Source organism: Odocoileus virginianus, chromosome 23 (assembly GCF_023699985.2).
Source record: "Odocoileus virginianus isolate 20LAN1187 ecotype Illinois chromosome 23, Ovbor_1.2, whole genome shotgun sequence".
NCBI lineage: Eukaryota > Metazoa > Chordata > Mammalia > Artiodactyla > Cervidae > Odocoileus > Odocoileus virginianus.
The window spans coordinates 8,026,405-8,052,982 of NC_069696.1; the positions used below are offsets into that span (position 1 = coordinate 8,026,405).

General features: G+C 40.9%; 1 protein-coding gene across 3 annotated transcripts in view; it reads right to left on the reverse strand.

The window, feature by feature from the left end:
* Positions 1–7,580: 7,580 nt before the first annotated feature.
* The window catches only part of ENTHD1 (ENTH domain containing 1), an 87,517-nt gene continuing 68,519 nt past the window's right edge, over positions 7,581–26,578 (reverse strand). For 2 of the 3 annotated variants that reach the window (XM_070453365.1, XM_070453364.1), the window contains exons 6-7: positions 22,087–22,482; positions 7,779–8,777 (exon numbers count right to left, since the gene is read on the reverse strand). In XM_070453365.1, coding sequence (XP_070309466.1) covers positions 8,173–8,777; positions 22,087–22,482 — 1,001 coding nt within the window. In that variant the 3' untranslated portion in view covers positions 7,779–8,172. Of the gene's footprint in view, positions 7,721–7,778; positions 8,778–22,086; positions 22,483–26,578 lie in introns of those variants that run through there. The other variant, XM_070453366.1, reaches the window with a different exon arrangement.

The following is a 26,578-nucleotide window of genomic DNA, read 5'->3' on the forward strand; positions in this document are numbered from 1 at the left end:
CCAAATGACTCTTTTCTGAGCCTGCCTGCTGATAAAAGGTGGCAATATATTCTGGCATTAACAATAATATGGTTGGCCTCCCCAAACGACTTGGTGTTCTGCAAGAAATAAGTCTCTCAATTCCACATAACTAAACCCCACCCCCTTTTAAGAATCACATCTCAGAATCCATTCTATTAAAGATAAAGTGAAACTTAGAAAAACAATCCCCAGGATGCTGAGTACATAACTGTTTGCCAAGCTGTTCTCTATTCCCTTTCTCTGTAAAATGAAGACACTGAAAAGAAGGGACTCCCTGAGCAACCAGTAACAAACCACTGTCACAGCAAACTCATTTGGTGGGAAGATGGGTCACCAAGATCTCCAAGCCCCCTCCCCCACTCTTAGAGATTTTTCTTTGATGTGGACCATTTTTTAAAAAGTCTTTATCAAATTTGTTATAATATTGCTTCTGCATTATGCTTTGGTTTTTTGGCTTCAAGGCATGTAGGATCTTAGCTCCTAGACCAGGGATTGAACTTGCACTCCCTGAATTGGAAGGCAAAGTCTTAACCACTGGATTGCCAGGGAAGTCCCATCCAAAACCCCCTTTTAAAGCCTATTTTTATCACTTTGTGGGTGGATTTTGGAAACACTTTAACCCTCATATTTCTATGATGCTTTATTTTCAATATGATACATTTCCTTGTCTCTAGGTCCTTCTCTGTTAGTCTATAAATGTTACCCATGTGTGTGTGCATGTGCTCAGTCATGTCCAACTCTTCGTGACCCCCACGGACCACAGCCCACCAGGCTCCTCTGTCCATGGAATTTTCCAGGCAAGAATACTGGAGTGAATTGCCATTTCCTTCTCCAGGGTATCTTCCCCATCCAGGAATCAAACCTTCGTCTTTTGCATCTCCTGCATTAGCAGGAGGGTTCTTGACAAGCTGAGCCACCTGGGAAGCCCTAAATGCTACCTCTCATCACCTACTGTAGATGCATGAAAGGAAACTAAAGTGCTCACATTTTTAAAATTCCTATTTAACCTTTATTTATTCATTTTTTCAGTTCAGTTCAGTTCAGTTGCTCAGTCGTGTCCGACTCTTTGCGACCCCATGAATCGCAGCACGCCAGGCCTCCTTGTCCATCACCAACTCCCGGAGTTTACTCAAACTCATGTCCATCGAGTCGGTGATGCCATCCAACCATCTCATCCTCTGTCATCCCCTTCTCCTCCTGCCCTCAATCTTTCCCAGCATCAGGGTCTTTTCAAATGAGTCAGCTCTTCGCATCAGGTGGCCAAAGTATTGGAGTTTCAGCTTCAACATCAGTCCTTCCAATGAACATCCAGGACTGATCTCCTTTAGGATGGACTGGTTGGATCTCCTCGCAGTCCAAGGGACTCTCAAGAGTCTTCTCCAACTTCACAGTTCAAAAGCATCAATTCTTCGGTGGTCAGCTTTCTTTATACTCCAACTCTCACATCCTACATGACTACTGGAAAAACCATAGCCTTGACTAGATGGACCTTTGTTGGCAAAGTAATGTCTCTACTTTTTAATATGCTGTCTAGGTTGGTCATAACTTTCCTTCTAAGGAGCAAGTGTCTTTTAATTTCATGGCTGCAATCACCATCTGCAGTGATTTTGGAGCCCACAAAAATAAAGTCTGACACTGTTTCCACTGTTTCCCCATCTATTTGCCATGAAGTGATGGGACCAGATGCCATGATCTTAGTTTTCTGAATATTGAGCTTTAAGCCAACTTTTTCACTCTCCTCTTTCACTTTCATCAAGAAGCTTTTTAGTTCCTCTTCACTTTCTGCCATGAGGGTGGTGTCATCTGCATATCTGAGGTTATTGATATTTCTCCCGGGAATCTTGATTCCAGCTTGTGCTTCCTCCAGCCCAGTGTTTCTCATGATGTACTCTGCATATAAGTTAAATAAGCAGGGTGACAATATACAGGCTTGACGCACTCCTTCTCCTATTTGGAACCAGTCTGTTTTTCCATGTCCAGTTCTAACTGTTGCTTCCTGACCTGCATATAGGTTTCTCAAGAGGCAGGTCAAGTGGTCTGGTATTCCCATCTCTTTCAGAATTTTCCAGTTTATTGTGATCCACACAGTCAAAGGCTTTGGCATAGTAAAAAAAAGCAGAAATAGATGTTTTTCTGGAACTCTCTTGCTTTTTCAATGATCCAGCAGATGTTGGCAATTTGATCTCTGGTTCCTCTACCTTTTCTAAAACCAGCTTGAACATCTGGAAGTTAATGGTTCACGTATTGCTGAAGCCTGGCTTGGAGAATTTTTAGCATTACTTTACTAGTGTGTGAGATGAGTGAGTTTAAATTTATTTAATTGGAGGCTAATTACTTTACAATATTGTAGTGATTTTTTTTGCCATATATTGACATGAATCAGCCATGGGTGTACATGTTGTTCCCCATCCTGAACCCTCCTCCCACCACCCTCCCCATCCCATTCCTCAGAGTCATCCCAGTGCACCAGCCCTGAGCACCCTGTCTCATGCATTGAACCTGGACTGGTGATCTATTTCACATATGATAATACACATGTTTCAATGCTATTCTCTCAAATCATCCCACCCTTGCCTTCTCCCACAGAGTCCAAAAGTCTGTTCTTTACATCTGAGTCTCTTTTGCTATCTCGCATATAGGGTCATCATTACCATCTTTCTAAATTCCATATATATGCATTAATATACTGTATTGGTGTTTTTCTTTCTGACTTACTTCACTCTGTATAATATGCTCCAGTTTCATCCACCTCATTAGAACTGATTCAAGTGCATTCTTTTTAATAGCTGAGTAATATTCCATTGTGTATATGTACCACAGCTTTCTTACCCATTCGTCTGCCGATGGGCATCTAGGTTGCTTCCATGTCCTGGCTGTTATAAACAGTGCTGCGATGAACATTGGGGTACATGTGTCTCTTTCAATTCTGGTTTCCTCGGTGTGTATGCCCAGCAGTGGGATTGCTGGGTCATATGGCAGTTCTATTCCTATTTTTTAAAGGAACCTCCACACTGTTCTCCATAGCGGCTGTACTAGTTTGCATTCCCACCAACAGTGTAAGAGGGTTCCCTTTTCTCCACATCCTCTCCAGCATTCATTGTTTGTAGACTTTTTGACATTTTTGACCCACCAGTTCGTAATCCTATTCTCAGACTCTCGTTCTGGCTCCCAGCTTTTGCACATGCTGTTCTCTCTACCCTAACTCCCTTTGCTTGACTAAACTCTGCTTATCCTTCAGGAATCAGTTTGGATTTCATTTCCTCTGAGAGGTGTTCCCTGACCCCAGATTAGAGCTTGTTGTGGTTCTTTACCAGGCTCTCCACACCATCCTTTGCCTCCCAAATTCACAGGACTTAACACATTACACTCTCATTACCCATTGATCTGTCTGTGACTCCACCAAACCGTGCCTCTGAAGACAAGACTGCATCCATTTTGTTCACCACTGTATCTCCAATGTCTAGGAAACTGCCTACTTATAAAGGGTGCTTAATAAATATTTAAAGAATGAACACATGAGTAATTTGACAGTAAGTAAACTGTAAAATATTTAAAAATTGTCTTATAATAAGATCCTCAAGTTCCAAGTAAAATGCTTAAGAGAATAACATCTAATGAAGTATTTTTAATCTGAGATAATTACGAAGTCAATCAGAACATACCCACTCCTAACTTAAGCCAAGTTTGTTCTATTGGTTTAATGGAGTTGGGCTAAATAGAAACTGAAATAAGTGCTTGTTAATTATACTAATTAACAAATGGTTGAATGAAAATATATGAGCTATGTAAAACCTAGTTAAAATCTGAAGTTACTATGTGCATGTAATAAGCATATAGTAAGTAAGGTAGTTTCTCAAGAGGATAGTTTTCATTCCCTCAGTTATTTGTGGGGTTTCTCTGAGTAAATTCCAAGACGTCTGATATAGCACTTTTTGGTGATGGGGGTGGGAAGGGAAGAATGCTGTATCTCTGGAAGCTTTTTCTTCTTCACTCTTGGCAATGTACAACTAAGAAATTTTATAGCTGTTACAAAAAAGAGATATTGCATCTTTCTATCCTTTAAGAATCCATTGGTGGATTTTCCCAGATGATGAGGAAAGCCGATAGAAGGTGTCTTATGATTTCATACTTATTTTATGCTCTGCTTTATTTTAGAAAGAAGTTTTATTTGCCCAAATGTCATTAGTGGCATTTATTTCAATAATCCTGGAACTTGTATTTCAGCTGAAAAGTTATTTCCGTAAAGAATTCCTTCACCAATCAAATCATATATATTATTTCCCAGAACTATTAGTCTCTCACATTTTAAAAAAACAACTTGATTAATCTGTCAAAGTTGTCCAGAATTCTAGAACTCAAGCTGTTGGAAAACAAGTTATATCTGATTTTGCTCAGCACTGTATCCTCAGGGCCTGGTATAGAGTCTTATGGCATTGAAAGAGATAAAAACCTGATAGACAAATGATTGCAGAAGCCACTTTTCTCTAAGGGCACCTGTTGAGTTCAACAAATCCAATTTTCATTTTGGTGGCCTTGAAAGGTGATGGGAACAAATTACTTCACATAAGGTGGGGCATTTAACAGGAGATACTCCTTATGGTGAAGTGGAACCAAATGGCTATGTGTTGAGAATGAATTTGAAATGCACCATCTCTTATGAGGAATTTAAGCCTGAGATTGACCTGATTATTCTAGAAAACTTCAAGCAATGGCCATGATTTACCTAACCACTATGAATATTCATTGGAAGGACTGATGTTGAAGCTCCAATACTTTGGTCACCTGATGCGAAGAACTGACTCATTTGAAAAGACCCTGATGCTGGGAAAGATTGAAGGTGGGAGGAGAAGGGGACAACAGAGGATGAGATGGTTTGATGGCATTACCAACTCAATGGACATGAGTTTGAGTGAACTCTGGGAGTTGGTGATGGACAGGGAGGCCTGGTGTGCTGCAGTTCATGGTGTCGCAAAGAGTTGGACACGACTGAGAGACTGAGCTAAACTGAACCGAAATTATATCTCAATTTTCAAAAATTTGTGGACTGCAGTTATGCAAAGGAAAATTTATAGCCTTATGCATGCATTAGACCATTCTTAATAGTTTGCTAGCAAGAATACTCTTTAGTTTACTTATTAGTCTTACCAGTAAGAGTTTTATACTAGTTTACTTACCATTTCTACTACTAAAGATATGCTTGAAACTATCTATAAGAAACAGAGGTCTATGAAACACAATATAGCCAATTTTACAAGAACCAAGTAGAGTTATAGAAATGGAAAATACAGTAGCTGAATTGAAAACCAAATGAAGATTAACACCAAATTATGTATAGCTGAAGATTTCTCTTCATTAACTTTCTCTTCATTCCTTCTTCATTAACTTGAAGGTAGGTTGGGAAATAATTACCCTAATTTATGCAATATGTATACTGAAATATTCTGCTGTGAAGTGTCATGATATCTGAAATTTATTTTCAAGTAGTTCAGCAAAATCTGTGTGTGTTTATCTCCATAATGTGTATATAGACATGGATGTGTTTAGCAAGAGAGGGAGGTAAGGCAAACACAGCAGCATGTTAGCAACTGGTGAGTCTGAGTAAAGGCTACACTGATGTGCAATGTACAGCTGTACATTGAATATTTCCATAAACTCTTCTAAAGTTAAAAATAAAACTAGTAAAACAGTAGCACTTAAATAGCATAAAAATATCAAGAACAAAGAACTAAGTCTTTAAAAAAGAAATAGAAACCTTCTTGGGGGGGAAATAATGAGCTTATTGAAAAACATGAAGAGAACATCTATATAGTTTTAGAGGTTTTACAGATATACCATGTTCATGGATTGGAAGATTAAATTTGTAAAAATTTCCCCAAATTGATTAATAAGAGTTAATGCAACTTTATTCAAAATTGAATAGGGCTTTGGAAAGAACTTGACAAGATGCTTCTGTAATATACATAGAAAAGGGTCAAGAAGAGAAAAACTTTTGGATTCCAAATGCCACAGATAATATTGTTTTGTTCCTACCTCAGTGGTGCCTCTTTCTCAACTTCCTTAGTTTCCCAACTTCTTCCTGATCTTATGTTAGAATGCCCCAGGGCTCAGGCCTTCAACTTCTTTCCACTATCACACTGACTCCTTTGGTAATTTCATCTAGTCTCATAACTTTAAATAAAAATCATTTACTAGCCTCTATTTCAATTTAGATCTCTCTCAAACTCACTCTTATATCCAGTTGTTTACCTGATATCTCTACTTGGTTATCTAATAGACATGTGAAATTTAACAACATGGATGACTTAAAATAAAAATAATAGTTCAGTTCAGTTCAGTCGCTCAGTCATGTCTGACTCTTTGCGACCCCATGGACTGCAGCATGTCAGGCCTCCCTGTCCATCACCAACTCCCGGAGTTTACTCAAACTCATGTCCATTGAGTCGGTGATGCCATCCAACCATCTCATCCACTGTTGTCCCCTTCTCCTCCTGCCTTCGATCTTTCCCAGCATCATGGTCTTTTCAAGTGAATCAGCTCTTCGCATCAGGTGGCCAAAGTATTGGAGTTTCAGCTTCAACATCAGTCCTTCCAATGAATATTCAGGACTGATTTCCTTTAGGATGGACTGGTTGGATCTCCTCGCAGTCCAAAGGACTCTCAAGAGTCTTCTCCAAAACCACAGTTCAAAAGCATCAATTTGTTGGCGTTCAGCTTTTTTTATAGTCCAACTCTCACATCCATACATGACTACTGGAAAAACTATAGCCTTGACTAGACGGACCTCTATTTTTTGGCCACACCACACAGCATGTAGGATCTTAGTCCCCTGATCAGAGAGAACCCATCCATGCCCTCTGTAGTGGAAGGGCAGAGTCTGAACAACTGAATCACTAGGGAAGTCCCTAAATTTTTTTCTATCTGCAACCTTCCTCATCTTAGTTGATGGCAACTTCATCTTGAATTTTAGTTGCTCAGTCCAATACCTTTGGGTTCATCCTTGACTCTTCTTTTCCAACCCATCAGCAAATCCCTAGATGAATCACTTCTCATTTACCCTTACTGTGCTGACCCTGGCTTGAGCCATATCCAGCTCTTATCTGGTTAACTTCAACAGCCTTCTGATTGGCTTATTTCCTCATCCCATGTTCCTGTACTAAGGGTGCCCTCTAGTTCTTAACCCAGTTTGCATGATGAAAATCAGTTTTGATTTGGGACCGGCACCCAGAGCATTAGAATACTTTTTAAAATGTCTCATATTCCTTCAATTATCAGAGATGATTTTAGCCTTTGGTTAGTAATTGCTGAAACTGAACAATGGGTACATGGAGCCCTTTACATTGTTCTTTCAAATAAATATGAAACAAAACAAAAGCTGCTCTAGTGACTAATCTGCAGCAGGATTGAGAATCAGTGGTCTGTAATCCCCAAACCAGATCATTTCCCCCATAAATAATCGAGACAGTTCTATTTGAAAAGCTGTCTTAAAGAATTAAAAAGATACATAAAAGACTAAAACCACCAAATTTATTTTCCAAAATACAAGAAAAAAGTACACATTTAAATTTACTTTGCATATACCCTAACAACAACAAAAACAACAAAACCTCACCTGTTTCATGTCCTACTTATCTGAACTTAACTCTCAACCAACTGTGGCATCCACAAGAAGGGAAAGATTTCTGGCCCTTTTTTGCAGAACCTGAAAGGTGAAGTGAAAAGACGTGAAACATATACCCCAGACTCAATTCTCCTAAGACAAGGCAAAAGCTTGTTAACAATGAAGCTCCATACTAATGGAAAATGAGAAGCTTCTTACTGACAATTTATCCAGGAACTCTGAAATAGTCATCTGCTGTTTGAAGTATTACCACAACTTTCACTACTGCTCAATGTTATTTTGAGGTAAAGTATAGAGCATGGAGGAATGAAATTCTCTTCAGTTTCAAATGAACTAATATTTAAATCTGAAAATATTATCAAAGGTGATTCTTTTTATCTTTAAAAAATAAACCACCCAAACAAATTTATTGGTTTGAAGTATACTTGTTTAATAAACCTGACAAAGAAAAATCAAACTATCATTCTATTTTTGCGCAGCAATGAGAATCTATAAAATGTTTCGCGTTCTAACAAAAATAGCTACTGAGATAATTAGACTTGATCTGAGCCTGCCTCAGAATACTGGGGGAGCTGCAGAGACTTGCTTATTTGTGGACTGGACTCACTCATGCTTACCAGACGACTACTGATGACATTAAGTTCTCGTATCACCATGCTCAGGTCTTCATGTAATGTGACTATGGCATTTTTTACCTCCCCTAGAAGAACATTAGTGGAATTGTCTGCTTCAGGTTCCCTAGACAGGTCTTTGGTTGCCTGAGAACTGGAACAGGACATAGAGATGAAATGGTCTACATTTTGAGTGGAAAACGCTACCCAATTACTGCTAGAAATAGAACTTGTCTTCTTTTTGGCAGAATCAGAGCTGTCTGGAAGAATTTCCAGTAGGTTGAGGTTGTCATTTTCTTTTTCATCGGAGGACAATGGACTCCTAGGACCAAAAGAGTGATGAATCCTGGCTGTCTTATCTATATTTTTAACAGAGGCAGAAGAAGATTGTTGACGGGACAAAGTCCAAAAGGAAGGTCCGGCCAAAACTGGGGGTAAGGGATGAAGAGACTTCTCTGGAGCGGCTGAATCAGGGGATGACACAGATGAAGTAGAATAGGAGAATGCTCCCTTGGACGCAGTTGAAACTAAAATGTAGAAATTAAAGACAAAGATTAGGCAACATACAAATAAAAGTAATAGCTTAAATAATTTTACAATCTCAAATTCTATCTGGCCTCAGCATAAACTACTTAGAATTTTATATGTTAAAGAGTCACAATAGGCCCAAATAAAACCAAAGCAGGAAATAAAGAAAATCTAAAGATCTATGATACATCAGTAATACCATAAAAAAGGAACTTAAATAGAAATATCAGTATTCATCTTAACTCTCAAACTTTGCCTAATATATTTTTATACTACACTTATCAGAGAACAGATGAGTAGAATATTACACCCTCTTCTACTCACTGCCAGAATTTTAAGTTGACATTTAAAGCAGAAAGTCTGAGAAACCTGTAACTTAGATTCCTTCATTTTTTTCCTTTTACAGAAAATATTATGGCAAAATGAACAACCAACTATAAGTACCTCAGAGTTATAAAACTAATCTTTTTCTCTCAATAGTCAAATATAGTCAAGGCTGAGTCCAGCCCATCTGAGATCCAGGACACTTTAGCACTTATATATAATTTTTTTTTCCACCAAGAAACTATAAATAAAATGAAAAGCATTGTAAGCCTATTTTCCATAAAATTAAAGATTTGATAACATTTTTAACTTCCCTTCAAGAAAAAATAATAGTAAATCTCTTCTTTCACACTTTATTCTAAATCATTATTTCCCAAACCATTATGGAGAACACTGTGTCCCTTAAGATGGAAAAAGATGTTTTGTGAGAACTGGGTTTCAAAGTCAAATAAGATTGGCCAATTGCACACTGTGCCTCCCATTAGGAGATTAACAATATCCGTTAGTATATTCAAGGTTCTGAGAAATTGACAGTACAGTTGACCCTTGAACAACATGGGGGTTAGGGGTGCTGGCCCGCCCCATATTCAAAGACCCCCACATAACTTTACAGTTGGTCCACCATATCTGCAGTTCCAAATCAGCAGACTCAATCAACCTCAGATTGTATAGTACTGTACTATGTATTTACTGGAAAAAAATCGTGTATAAGTAGACTCATGCAGTTTGAACCCATGTATTTAAGGGCCACCCGTAATTTATTAAAGTGTTTTCCAAACTTTATTGGACACAGATCATTTTCTTGTCTCCTTGGAATGTCTATTTTTATTCATTTATGCCTTAGGTGGGCTTTCCAGATGGCTCAGTGGTAATCTGCCTGCCAACACAGAAGCCGTGGGTTCAATCCCTGGGCTGGGAAATGGCAACCCACTCCAGTATTCTTGCCTGGAAAATTCCATGGACAGAGGAGTCTGGTGGCTACAGTCCATGGGGTTGCAAAGAGTCAGACTTGACTGATGTGACTGAGCATGCATGCCTTAAAAGGAGGTAAAAGTTGTCAAATTCCAGTGCCAAAGTCTTTGAAATTAACTTTGGACTTACTACTTAAAAAAATTTTTTTATTGGCAATTCCCTGGTAGTCCAGTGATTAAGACTCTGTGCTTCCAGTGCAAGCAGGCACGGGTTTGACCCCTGCTCTGGGAATTAAGATCCCACATGCCACGAGGCACGGCCCAAAACTAAAAGCAAATAAAATAACAGTGAGAATAACTTGAGAATAAAATAATTAAAAATACAAAAACTTATTCACTATAAGTCATAGAAGAGGGAGATTAATGCTTACCACTTAGCACACAAGACTTATCTTTCTTTCTTATTTTATTTATTTTACATATTCATGTCATTCTGAACTAAATTGGACCTCTTGTCTAAAAATGTGGCCAGGGCAGAACAGCTTCTATTTTTGGCTTCAAAGCCACCTGGTGCCTAGCTCCAGTTCTCAGGAGATAATTCCAATCACAAAACTTTAAGGGGGTGAAATGAGTATTCTCAGCTGGCGCAGCAGCAGGACACAAAAAAGAAAGGAGGAACTTCATTAACACACGGTCAAGACAGGACAAGCACCCTTAAGAATCCAGGTCAGGCTTATCCAACATTCTGTCCTTGGATTAAGAAGAGGGTATGTGGTAACCATCCTGCCAGTGACGGAAGCCTCTATCTGTGTGGGTCCTGAGCCATTCTGCAACCCTCTGGGCTGTACTCACAGCTGTCACTGGACACGTCTCTTTGCCACCCTCCAATTTTCCATCAATATATCCTGGATCTTTCTCTTTCTTGGCCTATTCTCAGGCTAGAGTAACACGTTCTCCAGTGGCTAGCATCTCACTTCAGAGACCCTCCATGTACCTTCTCCCGAAAACACATCTCTAGACTTCTGCCAGAGGTTGTGAGAGTTGGTTGAGTGTTCGGGACAACTATTCATCTGTTCGACAAGGAAGAAAAGTCTAAGGATTTAAACTGCTTTTCAAATAGCTATTTTCGAATTCTCTTTACTTAGCACCACACTCCAATAACAACCTGTGGAATAGGCTTCATAATCCCATTTAAAACATGAGGCAAAGGCATCTCAAAGAAGCAAAGAAACTTTCCCAAGATCACAAGGCTTAAAAGGGGTAGAGATGAGACTCAAATTCAAATCTCTGATGTTAAAGCATATAATCTAATCCACTAAGCTCTACATCCACACCATTCTAGTATATTAGAATTATTTTCACTCTATTAGAGAATTATGTTAAATTCTAGATATAAAGTTGAGAAGGCAGGCAACCAGGATGGTGAGGGATGTAGAAGGGTTGATGGACATGCAAATCTTTACCCCCAAGCATATAGGAAGACAAAGGGTAGGAGGCTATATTTAGTTATTTGAAAACAGTCAGAAAATCTTAGTAATATTTATCTTCCATTTCTCATATTGTGCACAAGTTGGAACTATGGTTAACAGGAGAAAGCAACAGGAAAAGAGATTTCAGTCCAGTTGAAAAAAGAAAACGTTTAAATAGTTGTGGTTTCCCACACATGACATGCACTGCTTTGGGAAGCGGTGAGGTTCTTAACACTTACGGAGCTCATGCACAGCCTGAGCGACCATTTGGCAGGAACATTTCAGGCAAGATCAAGGCATCAGCTGACAGAACTATATATCCTTGGTGAGATTCTAAGATTCTAGGACCCAAACCACATATGTTAGAGTACTAAGGAACTATTCTAGAAATAGTTCACTCTGGTCAGAAAGAATGATTTCGTAAGGAAGATTTAAGAAGGCCAGGAGGAAAATAATATTTCAGTCAAATGTTAGTATAATGTTATCTTATATATTTAAAGATCTCTGGTTCCTCTGCCTATTCTAAACCCAGCTTGTACATCTGGAAATTCTCGATTCACGTACTGCTGAAGCCTAGCTTCAGACTCTTGACAGTCCCTTGGGCAGCACCGAGATCAAACCAGTCAATCCTAAGGGAAATCAACCCTGAATACTCATTGGAAGGGCTGATGCTGAAGCTCTAATATTTTGGCCACCTGATATGAAGAGCTAACTTATTGGAAAAGACCCTGATGCTGGGAAAGACTGAGGGCAGGAGGAGAAGAGGGCAGCAGAGGATGAGATGGTTGGAAGGCATTACTGACTTGATGGACATGAAGTTGGGTGAACTCCAGGAGATGGTGAGGGACAGGGAGGCCTGGCGTGCTGCAGTCCATGGGGTTGCAAAAAGTTGGACATGACTTAGTGACTGAACAACAAATATATTTAAAGATAACACAGTTAAGGTAGGCACACACATGTGACATGATGAACACCTGGCTTCAGTTTTATGCTGAAACTGAAAATTGCTCAGTCGTGTCTGACTCTTGGGATCCCATCAACTATACAGTCCCTGGAATTCTACAGGCCAGAATACTGGAGTGGGTAGCCCTTCCTTTCTCCAGGGGATCTTCCCAACCCAGGGATCGAACCTAGGTCTCCCACACTGCAGGCAGATTCTTTACCAGCTGAGCCTCCAGGGAAGCCCACAGTTTAAAGCCAGTGTTTCTCAAAGTGTGGTTCCTGAGCCAGCAGCGGCATCACCTGGGAATCTGTTAAAATGAGGTTCTAGGGCCCCACCCCAGACCAGCTGAATCAGACACTGGGGGTTGGAGCTCAGAAGACTGTGGTGAACAAAGCTGCAGGTGTTTCTGCTGCGTGCTGAGGTCAGAGAATCGCTGCTTTTTGCTGTGTGCCCACCTTTCTCCTGCTGCGTGGCTACAACTGCTGAGTAAACAGCTTCTCACTGTTGATGGTTCCGCAGCTCTGACTCGTAGGCTGCTTGATGCTTTCGCTCATGAGAACCCACTTCATCTCTAATTGCTGCACGCCAATTTACTTTTGTTTCCAAACACACTGCAGCTGTGCCAGCCGCTGCACACGGCGCCTCAGGGCGCATCTCCCTCGCCGTTCAGTGACCCTCTTTGGCTCACTGCGGAAGTTGTTAACAAGCGTCTTCTTTATACAGCCGACCCCCCAGAGCCGAAATGCAGCAAGTATTGCAAATCAGCTGCAGCAAATGGCTGGATTTAAAAGTCTCATTGTGTGATACAGACATGCTAATGAATGCCAGACTCGCTTGAAGATAGTACTGACAAAATTTTTCCAAATGCTGATGTGTTATCTCTAATTTTTTATACTCACAAATAACACTGGATCTATTAATTAGGGTCACAAAGAGTTGGACACAATTGAAGCTACTTAGCATGCACACACTGTTAATTATTATACTACAATTTTAAACTTAAAAAGCATTTGGAAGTACTGGGTTGAAAAAAATAAGATAGCAAATACACTTCTGGAAATATTTAAAAGTTATCTTTAGCAGTAAACGTAAATTTTTCTGCTGGCAGCTGGTCTTTGGTAAACAGTTCATTGTACAAGAGAGGGATTTTTTCCTTTTTCTCATTCTCCAATTCATCTCTTTCAATTTTCCTCACTAATATAGAATGGCTGTCAAGTTACCTACACACAGGAATTATACTATCCTGATTTTGTTCTATGGCTAAAAAATGAAACATTTACAAAATTCTTTGTAACAGAATTATTCATAACTGCCAAAAAGTGGAAACAACGCAAATGTCCGTGAACTGATTAGGATAAAGAAAATGTGTTTATCTAGACATTGGAATATTATCCAGCCATAAAAAGGAAACGACTTACTGATTTATGCTACACTGTGGATAAACCTTGAAAACATGATGCTCAGTGAAATTAATCACAAAAGGCCACCTGTTGCATGACTCCATCACATGAAATGTCCAGAAAAGGTAAATCCATAGAGACAGAAAGCAGACAGTGGCTACCAGGGGCTGGGATAAAGCGGGCAGAGCGTGACTGCTTGTGTGTACAAAACTTTTGAGAGTAATGGAAATGCTCTGGCATTAGTAATGATGACTGTACAATTCTGAGAATACACTGAAAAACCACTAAATCGTCCGTTTTCAAAGGGTGCATCCTATGGTACAGGAATTAGATCTCAATTTTTAAAAGCTGCCGTATTTGAAAATTTATTTTTAGTATCATTATTATAAATAAGCTACATAAAAGAACCAGATTTAGGAGTAACAAGGGGCTAGAGAGAAATGGTAGTAAGTCTGCCCCTTATTATAAGTGGTTATAAATCACTTACGCTGGATTTTTATTGGGGAAATTGGATTATTGGATTAAAGATGAGTTTTCTCACTTGCTTATGAAGTATAAATGTGGTTCATTAAATTGAAAAAATCAAATCGGTGTGTCTTTCTGTCTGCACAAGAGCTGGCAGGAGCTGCACAGCTGGAAGGGCTGCTGGGGCCCTGTCTAGGGGGCGGGATGCACCCCGGCTGTGACTTCCCTGGAGAGTGATAAGCGTCCCTCTCCCATCAACGCTGTGCTCCACATGGTGCTTCTGGACCACCCTGACCACTAGCTCACCAGAGTTAGCTGGGATGGTCTGTAGAACTACTTTCTATCATTTCCCCCATTGCTTCAGGGACACTGTTAATTGTTCTAACTCCAAGGCTTTTATAGGCAAAAAGAAAAAGGCATTGTAAATGAGTCTTTTGTGTATGTGTCATTGTAGTTTCTTTTCCTAGCAAAGGTGAACTGAAAAACAGCTACAAAGAACAACTACTGCTGAAATTCAGAGTAAAAAAAAATGGAACCAAATGAGACAGAAAGGAGGAAGTCAGTGAGAATGGTCACCACTATCTCAACAAGACAAAGTACAGATAATTTTTTCCTCCGCAAAATTAGAAAGTAAAATCCAGTGCGTCTAACACACTCACCCTGACTGTGGCTCATGACACTGTAAGGAAAGCTGCCTGCCACCAAATCGGCTTCTAAGTATGTACTAGCTCCTTCTTCCTTTTTAGTGCACATGATAAACTAACGACCTAAAACAACACTTTGAGCTTCAGACAAATAAGCAGAGGAGCAGACGGAATGGGCTGTTCTCAGAACAGAGGTATTGAGCATCAAAAGGTCAAAGGAGGTCGCTGCAGCAAATTCATTCCTCTCCTTCAGTAAAGATATTACAGTGTATTAGCTGGCTGCCTTAGATAGTCTCCTTGGTATTTGAGAACCGCTAAAATATGCAAGTATTTTTTTAATTTGCCCAGCTCATTATCTCCAAAGAGTTTATGACATTGAACCTGGACCCTTCCTATAAACAAACACTTAAATGAAAACCAGAAAAAAAAAAAAAGAAAACCAGAAAATAGGTACTCTGTTATCCTCCACCATCCAGTATCCATGGAGACTAGCATCCATCTAGTCTCATCATTTCTTGAATTCCTCAACCACAATGACCTTCAGTCATTCCTCTGAGTATTCCCTAGAATGTCATCACTCACAACTGCTCTACTTTGAAACCTTGTTTTCCAAGATTACTTTTTCTTCTCAGTTACTTCCAGCCCTATAGATTCCTTTTACATTCCTTTTAATACATCTACCCTTTGGCCTCATTGATGCAATGAGACCATAGATGCAATGATCTTTCTATTTTCTCTCTTTCTATCAGTGTCCTCTTGGTTCTGGCTCCTTTCTTAAACCAGTCTAGAATCCCAGGATCCATCACTTTAGCCATTTTCTGGCTACCCTCTTGCTGAATGTCTTCTGCCTTATTTGCTACTAATTTCTTTCTTTGACCTCACAGGGTGGCATGCAGGATCCTAGTTCCCCAACCAGGGAATCGAACCTGTGCCCCCGTCAGTGAAGTCTTAACCACTGGACCATCAGAGATGTTTCCCTGCTACTAATTCCTAATACAGGAGTCAGCAAAACTTTGATAGGACAAGAGAGATCTTTTAGGATTTGTGGTTCATACGGTCTCTGTTTTAACTACTCAGCTCTGCTGATGTGGCACAAAAGCGGCCAAAGACAATATGCGAGCCAAGTAGTATGGTTGTTTTCCAATAAAACTTTATTTACAAAAACAGGCAGTGGGTCAGATTCGGTCCAGGCTGGAAGTTGGTCAGTCCCTGTTGGAAGCCTATTTCAATTTAAATATCTGCCTTTTTCATTTCTATCCCCAGGATGCTCAGCACAGAAAAAAAATAAAAAAAGCCCAGACCTGAAAAACTGGACCACTACAAATAACTGCTCCTCCATCTTCTCAGAGTCTCAGCAGCTCTTTCTTCCATTCTCTGCAGTTCAGTTCAGTTCAGTCACTCAGTCGTGTCCAACTCTTTGCGACCCCATGAACCGGAACACACCAGGCTTCCCTGTACATCACCAACCCTGGAGTTTACCCAAACTCATGTCCATTGATTTGGAGATGCCATCTAACCATCTCATCCTCTGTCGTCCCCTTTTCCTCCTGCCCTCAATCTTTCCCAACATCAGGGTCTTTCCAAATGAGTCAGCTCTCTGCATCATGTGGCCAAAATATTGGAGTTTCGGCTTCAACATCAGTCCTTCCAATGAACATCCAGGACTGATCTCCTTTAGGATGGACTGGTTGGATCTCCTTGCAGTCCAAGGGACTCTCAAGAGTCTTCTCCAACACCACAGTTCAAAAGCATCAATTCTTTGGCGGTCAGCTTTCTTTATACTCCAACTCTCACATCTATACATGATGACTGGAAAAACCATAGCCTTGACTAGACAGACCTTTGTTGGCAAAGTAATGTCTCTGCTTTTTAATATACTATCTAGGTTGGTCATAACTTTCCTTCCAAGGAGTAAGTCTTTTAATTTTACGGCTGCAACCACCATCTGCAGTGATTTTGGAGCCCAAAAAAATAAAGTCAGCCACTGTTTCCACTGTTTCCTCATCTATTTGCCAAGAAGTGATGGGACCAGATGCCATGATCTTAGTTTTCTGAATGTTGGGCTTTAAGCCAACTTTTTCACTCTCCTCTTTCACTTTCATCAAGAGGCTCTTTAGTTCTTCTTCACATTCTGCCATGAGGGTGGTGTCATCTGCATATCTGAGGTAATTGATATTTCTCCCGGGAATCTTGATTCCAGCTTGTGCTTCCTCCAGCCCAGCGTTTCTCATGATGTCCTCTGCATAGAAGTTCTCTGCAGTGGCTGTTCTAAATTTTTTCCAGTTTCTTCATGGAAAAAATGAAACCACTCCAAACCCTCAGGCTTGGCAGGTGACCCCAGACAGTAAGATATGGAGGCCATGACATACAGGGTGCGGCCCATGAATGTTCAGTACATTTAATTATTAAGAACAATAAGACCCTTCCCTCACATCCGGTATACCCTTTTTTCTCCTTCCTTATGTGTTCTTAGCATGAGGTGACTCTCTTTCTGGTCTGGATTCTGGTCTGCCTTCCCCATATCACCCTCTGTCTCAAGATCTTTCCCCCTACCTTGCTCACCGGCTCTTGTCTCTACCTCTCACCTCAAATCTTTTCCTTCAGTTGACTCATTGGAAAAGACTCTGATGCTGGGAAAGACTCAAGGCAAAAGGAGAAGAGGGCAGCAGAGGATGAGATGGTTAGATAGCATCACCAACTCAACGGATGTGATATGAGCAAATTCCAGGAGACAGTGAACGACAGGGAAATCTGGCACACTGCAGTCCATGGCGACTCATATAGAGTCAGATACAACGTAGCAACTGAACAACAACGGCACTTTTAACACTAGAATTTAAAATAAACTATATGGTATTTTCTATTTACCCACATATTTATAATTTCTAGTGCTATCTTCCCCCACCCCACTCCACCCCCCACAATTCACTGGGGTCTTCCCCTAGACATATATTATGGCTTCAACCACTGTTGTGAGATCCACCGGGTCCCCATCCTGGGCTGCAAGTTCTCTGGACACCCTCAAGGGCTATGCCTACATGGAGTTTGCCACCGACAGCTCGGCCCAGGCCACCATGGAGCTGGACAAGAGCATCTTTCAAGGCCAGGTCATCAAATGCTGCCCAAAAGGACCAACTTACCAGGGATAGGCCCCATGGAACACAGGGGTCTTCAGGAACACCCAGGTGCCAGGGGGAGCCTTCCCCCACAGCAGCCTCCAGGGCATGGCCCATTCCAGACTGTAAGAATGGAACCGGGGGTGCGGAAGAGTCTCACCATGGTTTTCACTGTGTTGAAGTGAGGACCTATTTTGAGAGCGGGGCTGTAGCGGGGTCAGGAGTTAACACAGCTCTACTTGGGACCATTTACTCCACGCAGATTAACTACTCCGCCCTCGTCGTTCAGCAGGAGGACAGTCCAGACTCCAGACCCCACGCCAAAGCCATCGGGCACCCAGCAGGGCGCAGGGCGGGCCTGCCATGGGGCCAGTCTTGACTGTGGAGGGCACGGGGCAAAGCTGCAGGTAGGTGATGCTCAGGCAGCTGGGTTCAGCCACAGTAATGCCTTTTATGGAAAAGTAGAAATGTGTGTCTTTTTGGTCAAGAATTTGGGCAGAGTTTATAAATGGAATGTGAGACTCCTGAGTCTCCCTCCCTTTCAGGGTTTCCCTTGTAACTTTTCAACTTCTCTGCCAGTACTGAACTATTTCTTTTGACACCTCAACCTTTATGAACTGAATAGTATCCTCAAGGTCTTAATTTCAGCTAATTACTTTTCTGCTTTGGAATTCAGGAATTCGCTGGATTCCTTTTTATAGATAGCAGTAGTCTATTCCGATGAAATTTCCCCATCATTTCTTCTTTTGAGATATATATATATAAATCATAATTATTTTAAAGTATGTATCTTATAACTTCAGTATCTAGATTATTTGTGAGTCTGTTTCTATTGTTTATTTTATTCTATATTTCTGGTCATTTGTTCATTTCCTAGTATACCTGGTAATTTTTTGGTGAATGCCAAACGTTAATGCATGAAAAATTGTAGCACCACTCAAGAAAGGATTTCATTATCTTCAGATACTTTGCTCTAGCTGAAGCTGGGTTTCAGCATTTGGGAGGGCTGTTCTATTTCCAGGTTGTCCTTACTCCTAGAAGGTACCTCTGATGCATAGGGTGTAGCCCTTTAGAGGGCCCAGCTGAAAGGATGGCATATTCACCAGAGCCCCTACAATTCTGCATATCCTAAACTCCAGCCTCCATTTTCGCAGCACCAGAGGACTATCAGAATCTCTGGTTAGCTTGTTGGTTTCTTCCCATTTAGTTTCTCAGCACCTTATCCAAAACCTGAGCAGTTTAGCAGCAGGCAAGTAAGAAAGTACACAAAGACTTGTGGACTTTTTCTCTGTGATTCCCTCCCCTCTGAAATACTGGCCCCTTAAGTCCCTGATGTCTTAGAAGCCCCAAACTCCAACCCCATCTCCCAAGCCCAGTGAGACAGTGGAAAGCCCAGGCCTCTCGTGTTTACTTGGCTTCTATCATCCTGCTCTGCTAACAGGCAAACAGGCAAGGGGGAGAAAACGGAGACACCACTCAGACGCCAACTGCAGGTCCAGGCCTCCTCTATTTCTGATCCACTGGCTATAAATTAAAGAATCCCACGGTCCCCTCTTTGGGTTTGATAATTTGCTAGAACGGCTCACAAAACTCAGGACCTTGCTTTACTTACTATGATGGGATTATTATTAAGGAACAACCAAATAGAAGAAATGCATGGGGCAGGGTACAAGGAAGGGACACAGAGCTGCCATACCTTCTTCAGGCGGTCATCCTCCCAGAACCTTCATGTGCTCACCAACCTGGAAGCCCTCTCAAACCCCATGGTCTAGTGTTTTTACAGAGGTTCCATTACATAGGCATGGTTGATCCAATTATTGGCCCCTGATTTTTTTACACTATCCGTCACTGTCACCTGCTTGCTCTTTTTAAAAAGCGTTTATTATTTGTTTTGGTTGCGCTGGGTCTTCATTGGAGCATGTGGGCTTATCTAACTGTGGTGTAGGTTCCAGAGCATGTGGTTCAGCAGCTGCACATGTGGGCTTAGTTGGGATATGTGGGATCTTATTAATAGTTCCCTGAGCATGGAGTCTTATCCACTGGACCACCAGGGAAGTCTCCATTGGCTTTTGATTGATCAGATCATTGGCCATTCCTTCTCCTCTCCCCAGAGGTCAGGGATGGAGTTGAAAGTGTTTATGATGAATAACAGAAAATGCCTCTTTCTCTCCTATCACTCAGGAAAATGACAAGGGTTTCAGAAGCTCCATGCAAGGAACCAGGGGTGAAGACCAAATATACATTACTTATTGCATCACCGTATCACAATCCTTTCCCCTAGGAGCCTGACCATCAGGTGTTTTCTACCTTGGTTGTTTTTATAATGATTTCTAATAGTTTTTCCAGCTTTAACCAATATTGTTGGTGGAGGATTAGACTAATGCTATCTGTTTCATTACAAGTAGGAGCAAAAGTCTTCCTTGTAACTGGTTTTAGAGGAACTTCTTGTAATTTTTCATAATTAAATGTACTTGATATACAAGCTGTGACAAAAGTATTTTCAATTTTCTTTTTGTGGTATTTGTGGAAGAAATGAACCAAAGTAACAGCTTCCCAGGGGACAGCATGCACATGAGCTAATCATAACATGCACTGGCTATCATAACCAGTACTAATTGGTTTCTCCATCAGTAATCTCAGCAGAAAAGTTAATTTTGTGATGAAACTAAGAATTAGTTTTATTTTTAGGTACTTAATTTAAAAAAATTCTGGGAAGAGCAGTATGAGGAATCTCTTACTAGTCACTGACCTTACCAGCATCAAGGTAAGTTTCTTTAACCTCAAACAATTTTGGCTTCCATTGTTTGTATTTATATTGTACTTCTGACCTGAATCTGAGGCAGTTTAAAGGATTTATATTTTAAAAGTTCATATTTAAAAAATTGTGAGTTAGTAAGTATTATCACACATGAGAATCAATAAACGACTTTGTCTTTGAAATGAAGAAAAAGTGAAAGTGTTAGTCGCTCAGTCATGTCCGACTCTTTGAGACCCTGTGGACTGTAGCCGGCCAGGCTCCTCTGTCCATGGAATTCTCCAGGTAAGAATACTGGAATGGGTAGCCATTCTGTTCTCCAGGGAATCTTCCCAACCCAGGGATTGAACCCAGGTCTCTTTCACTGTAGTCAGGTTCTTTACTCTCTGAGCCACCAGGGGTATGGACCAGCAAGTGGGTAATTCTTTTACTAATTAACTCTACAGAAGAAAGTATAAATTATAAAATGTAGGATTTAACAACTGATGGCCAGTGACCTGGAATCTCAACTGGCTTTATCCTTTATCAACCAGTCTAAACAAGACTGCAACCTTCTCAATGTTTTTTAAGACAGAAGAGGGAAGAGATTCTCTATTCCCCCCCCCACTTTTTTTGTAATCCGTACACAGCTCTTTTAAAAACGGGAAAACACACACATACATACCCATATGGACGTATGTGTATGCATACACACCAATATACACACTAATCACTTTCTCTCACATAGTTTTTAAATAAGAAACCTAAATGTTTGACAGGAAGCTCTTATTTAATGCTGCTGCTAAGTCATTTCAGTCAGATCCGACTCTGTGTGACCCCATAGCGGGCAGCCCACCAGGCTCTGCTGTCCCTGGGATTCTCCGGGCAAGAATACTGGAGTTGGTTGCCATTTCCTTTTCCAATGCATGAAAGTGAAAAGTGAAAGGGAAGTTGCTCAGTCGTGTCCGACTCTTTGCGACCCTGCAGCCTACCAGGTTCCTCCGTCCATGGGATTTTCCAGGTGAGAGTACTGGAGTGGGGTGCCATTGCCTTCTCCTATTTAATGCTAGTTCTTTCTAATTTGTTCTGTATCAAAATTGCTCAGAACGTGGGCTTCACTCAAGCACAGGTAACCATGCTGATGATCTGCTATTAGCCCTTAATAAAAGGGGCACTTTCCCAACTCAGAAGTACCTCTCTTCATACCAGTGGGTGGAGACTAAGAGAAGGCAACAAACCAGGAGGCAGAAAGCAGAGAAAAGTAGAAGAGTGCTTCAAAAGAGGGGCTTCTTGTAGACTCACCCCACGCGGCTGAGGCCTCGAGGTTTTCACCCTCCACCGGAGCCAGGCCGGGCTGCGTCGCTTGCTGACGACCCTTACTGATTCCAGTCTCTTTCATTGGGTCAAATGCTGTGAATGAGGGAGAGACATACAGCGTCTCCACAGAGGCCTGGTTACGGAAAGGAGGATCCGATTCTGATGTCCTTAAATGAGGGCCAATGAACTCTTCTTGACTAGTTGGCCAATGTGCTGACAAAGTTGTCAATGTGTCACAGCTTTTCGCAGCTGGCTGCTTTTCTAAAGGCATTTGCAAAGGGTTTCCTGTGATGGTCTTTGTAATGGTACTGTCTGAGTTCTTGTCCAGATTCACATTTGTCTGCAGAGATGGGCTTTTTTCTGAAGGAACAGACACAGCATCTGTAAAATAACAAATGAAAGAGCTATAAAAAAAAAATAAAATGGAAAGTACTTTATGTCAAATTTATTGCATTTTTAATAATTGGGGTTTTTTTTGCTGTAACAGAATTCTCTGCTGTTTAGTCGATTCTACTTTTTCACTGTTTCTATTCTGTCTATTTAAAGTATTCCCAAGTTTAAGTGATGACTAGTCATTCTGTGGCTGTCTTCTCTCTCTCTCTCTCCTTACTGAAGTCAAGGCCAGGCAGCTTCAAATAACTTGTCTTTAAATATTTCTCCCTTCACCCACTTATCCATCTCTGAAACCACTCTATTTTTAGTTCCTTCAAACTTTCATCTCTTACAAGATAAACTAGAGAAAACATGCCACCTCATATTGGTCTATCCTCACAGAACCCCCAACTACAAAAAAGTCTTTTTGCCCCAAAATAAAAAATGTCTTCTCGCCCCAGTGTCTATCCAAGGCCCATGAAAGAAAATAACTCTCTTAGATAGCAACCTAATTATAATAATAACCCAGTGGGAGAAAAGAAGCAATTTTTCCAGAACCGTTGTCATGATTACTAAAATGTACGTTCCATCAGGTCAGGGATCTTTGTCCTTTTTATTCATTAATATCATCAAAGTACCTAGGGTATAATGGGGAAAGTACCTGGAATATAACAGACAAAGTAATATTTACTACAAATCAAAGGCATTGAGAGAATGGAGAGGAACTGAAATTTATCTATTGAATATGAATTATGAGCCTGGTCCAAGTTTCTAGATGTAAATTGTTATCAACACTTTCAGTGCTAGGGACTTGCACTTGAATAGTTTCATCTGAAATAGTAAATGGCAAGAAAGAAAACTGAGAGAGGGCAAAAGGAAGACTGTCTCATTTGAGCTCCCCCAAAGAAAGGAGGCGATGGGAATTGTGCAAGTTGCTATGATGTGTTTACACGTCACAATGCTCATCACAATGTACCTCATAGTGAGCAGTGAGATGCTCATCGTTATCACTTTCAGACTGTGAGTTATTATAATGAAAAGCAAATTTTCTTTGACTCTAACCGTCTTTCCCATTTCATCCACAGTTGGAAGCTAACCTGGGCAAAAGTGCTGCTGGTTCACCACAGAATCAGACAGTTCAAGAAACCTAAATCATTACCTCTACTAGGAATTCTGTTTTTCCCCCCAGCCCTCTCATCTCCAGACATTTTCATATTTAAAAACTCTGTTCAACTCTCACCTTCTCTACAAAGCGTGCCCTGATCTCACCTTTCCTCGCTCTATTCTATTATTGTTTATCTTATGGTATCTTGTTAGGAGTCCTGTGAGCAGTTGTAACGAGTTGCCATCTCTTTAACTATTAAAAGTCTGGCTGCCTACTTGAAAACAGGTTAGTTGAGGAGACCTTACTAGGAGTTTCCTTTGTACCCCAGCACCCAACAGTGCCATTCCCATAGGGTGTGTTTGATGAATGCTTGTTGAGTGGAAGGCCAAACTGAAACACAAGGATAAAAAAGGTAATGGCTTTGTTTTTAAAATGGAATACAGTTTAACTACTTAATAGTGATTAAAGGAAACAGAAAATTGCTAGACAAAAATAACACCTAAAATATTCCAGGTTTGCACATGATCATGTTGTATCTAGTGGAAAAAGGTTCTGTTAAAAAGACTAATACATTCTTAGTGTAATATGAGATCCATGGTATCCCACAGTGCATGTGTGCGTCACCATATTTACATAAAAGCATGGCTAAGAAGTGAACTTTAGCCAAATATTTTTCCATTGACTTTCATTTTTCTTAGGAGAAAAGTCTTTCTATAAGTAATGAAATCATCTTGAAATTGGTAGCTCAGACGGTAAAGCGTCTGCCTACAATGCAGGAGACCCAGGTTTGATCCCTGGGTCGGGAAGATCCTCTGGAGAAGGAAACGGCAACCCACTCCAGTCCTCTTGCCTGGAAAATCCCATGGATGGAGGAGCCTGGTAGGCTACAGTCATGGGGTCACAAAGAGTCGGACACAACTGAGCAACTTCACTTAAACTAGGATAATTCAGAATGACAGTGACTTTTTGATAACAATATTCATAATAATACTCCATCTAAATCTAAAGAAAGAAGGAAACTGAAATCTTAAGACACTCCTTGAAACTCATTCCTCTGTGGATACTTCAAGTGAACTCTGCTAGCATTCTTTAGTCTCACTAAGCAACCTTTTCAACGTTCTTCCCCAGCTCTGTTTCCTTTAAAATGTAGACAGTCTGTCCTTGGCCCCTTTCTCTTCTGCCTCTGCCATATCCCAGGGCAACGTCACCTATCACTGCTCTTAAAGGAGGACGAGATCCACCACCTGTATGCAAGTAATTCACACATTTTAGTTCTCAGCTCTGACTTCTGCTGAGTTCCAGCCCCCAGCACACACCCATCTCTCTGTACAGGGCGGTCTTACTACCTCCAGCCTCCTCACCCTTGGGTGCTTGTTTTACCTCTATTAATATGACCATCAACTTCCCAGTCATGCGGGTTATTTTGGAGCACTGTTGCTACTACCGCCTCTAAGAGGTCTCCCCGCCCGTCCCCTCAGTTCATTCTGCACAGTACAGCCAGAGTGGACTTTCCAAACTGAAAACCTGCTTGTGTCACTTCTTTCCAGTACATCTTCAAACTACTTAACAGGGTTTACAAGGCTCTTTATAAATCAGTCCTCATTTACCTCTCTTGCCTCATTTTGTACTGTTGTTGCTGTTCAGTTGCCAAGTCATGTCCAGGTCTTTGCGACTCCATGGACTGTAGCATACTCTTCCTAAAACCATGATTCTGCTTAACCTCTCCCAGTTCTTCACATTCACCATGTTTCTTTCCGGTACCAAGTCTTCGCCCATGCTGTTCCTTCTGCCTGAAATGCTCCTCCCTCTTCATACCTGATTCCAGCTTCCAGGCTGATGGCCATTAGGTGGACATACACTTTCATGTCTCTCTGTGCTCTTCCTTCAGTCTAGAACATCCTCATCTTTACCCTCTTCTCTGTCAAAAACCTTTCCACTCTTCTAAACTCAATTCAAATACTGCCTCCTTGGTGAAATCCTTTCTATATCCTCCAAGTTAAAATGAATCCCTCTTTTCTTTGTTCTGCATGATACAATGTGAATATTCTTGTTTTCACTTATCATTTCAAATATTTACAGCCCATGGGGTTGGGAAGAGTCGGACACGACTAAGCATGCACACACATCATATTTCAAATATTATTCATTCATTTGACAAATATTTATTAAGTATTAGTATGTGGCAGGCACTAAGCTCTGATGTCAGCAATAAATAAATCTTGTTGTTGACACCTCTTAGAGTTTGTTGACAGCTCTGGCACCCCCTAGAGTTTGCACACCCACTCACGGCACATATTGTGTTCAACTTGTTCAATCTGTGACTGACAGAGTGCCTAACATTCACTTGATAAATGTTTGTTCAAGGAATCATTATCTGAATGATCCAGTTGTTAAAAGGAACATGAGTGGAGGACAAGAGATGTCTTAGAGGACATTCTAATTCAGTCCTTTTGTGATACACAGGAGAACCTGAGATTTCTAGAGGTCAAGTGACTTGTCAGGCTCACAAAATGATTCAAGGGCAGAAGTAGGACCAGAACCCCAAATTCCTGATTTCTAAGTCAATGCTCTTGTTATTAGGGGAATATGAGAAGGAATAAAGCGAACCAGCTGCACCAAGTACTTCTTGCCCAACAGTTGTTGTAATGATACATAACTGAAGTGACTGGAGCTTTGGGATCAGGACATTTGTCCCTGGGGCTGCCTTTAGGAATGTGGGACCCTGCAGAGGGGGTCAGAGTTAAGTACACAGTTGGCCTATGTATCTGTGCCTGTTTGTCTTCTCCCAGGAGGGGGCATGGGTGGGGTAGGTTTTTTTCTTCGATTCATATGAAAAGAGAATAGCGTCTATGGAAAATTTTTGGAAGCCCAGGAGAACCTGTGGGGGTCTGATGGAGAACAGCAAAAGGTTTCTCTTTTTATGCTCAAACACAAAGCACAAAAGTGGATATTCTGTAAACACTAAAACACTAAAGGGATTGTTTCATGAGGGATCCCCAA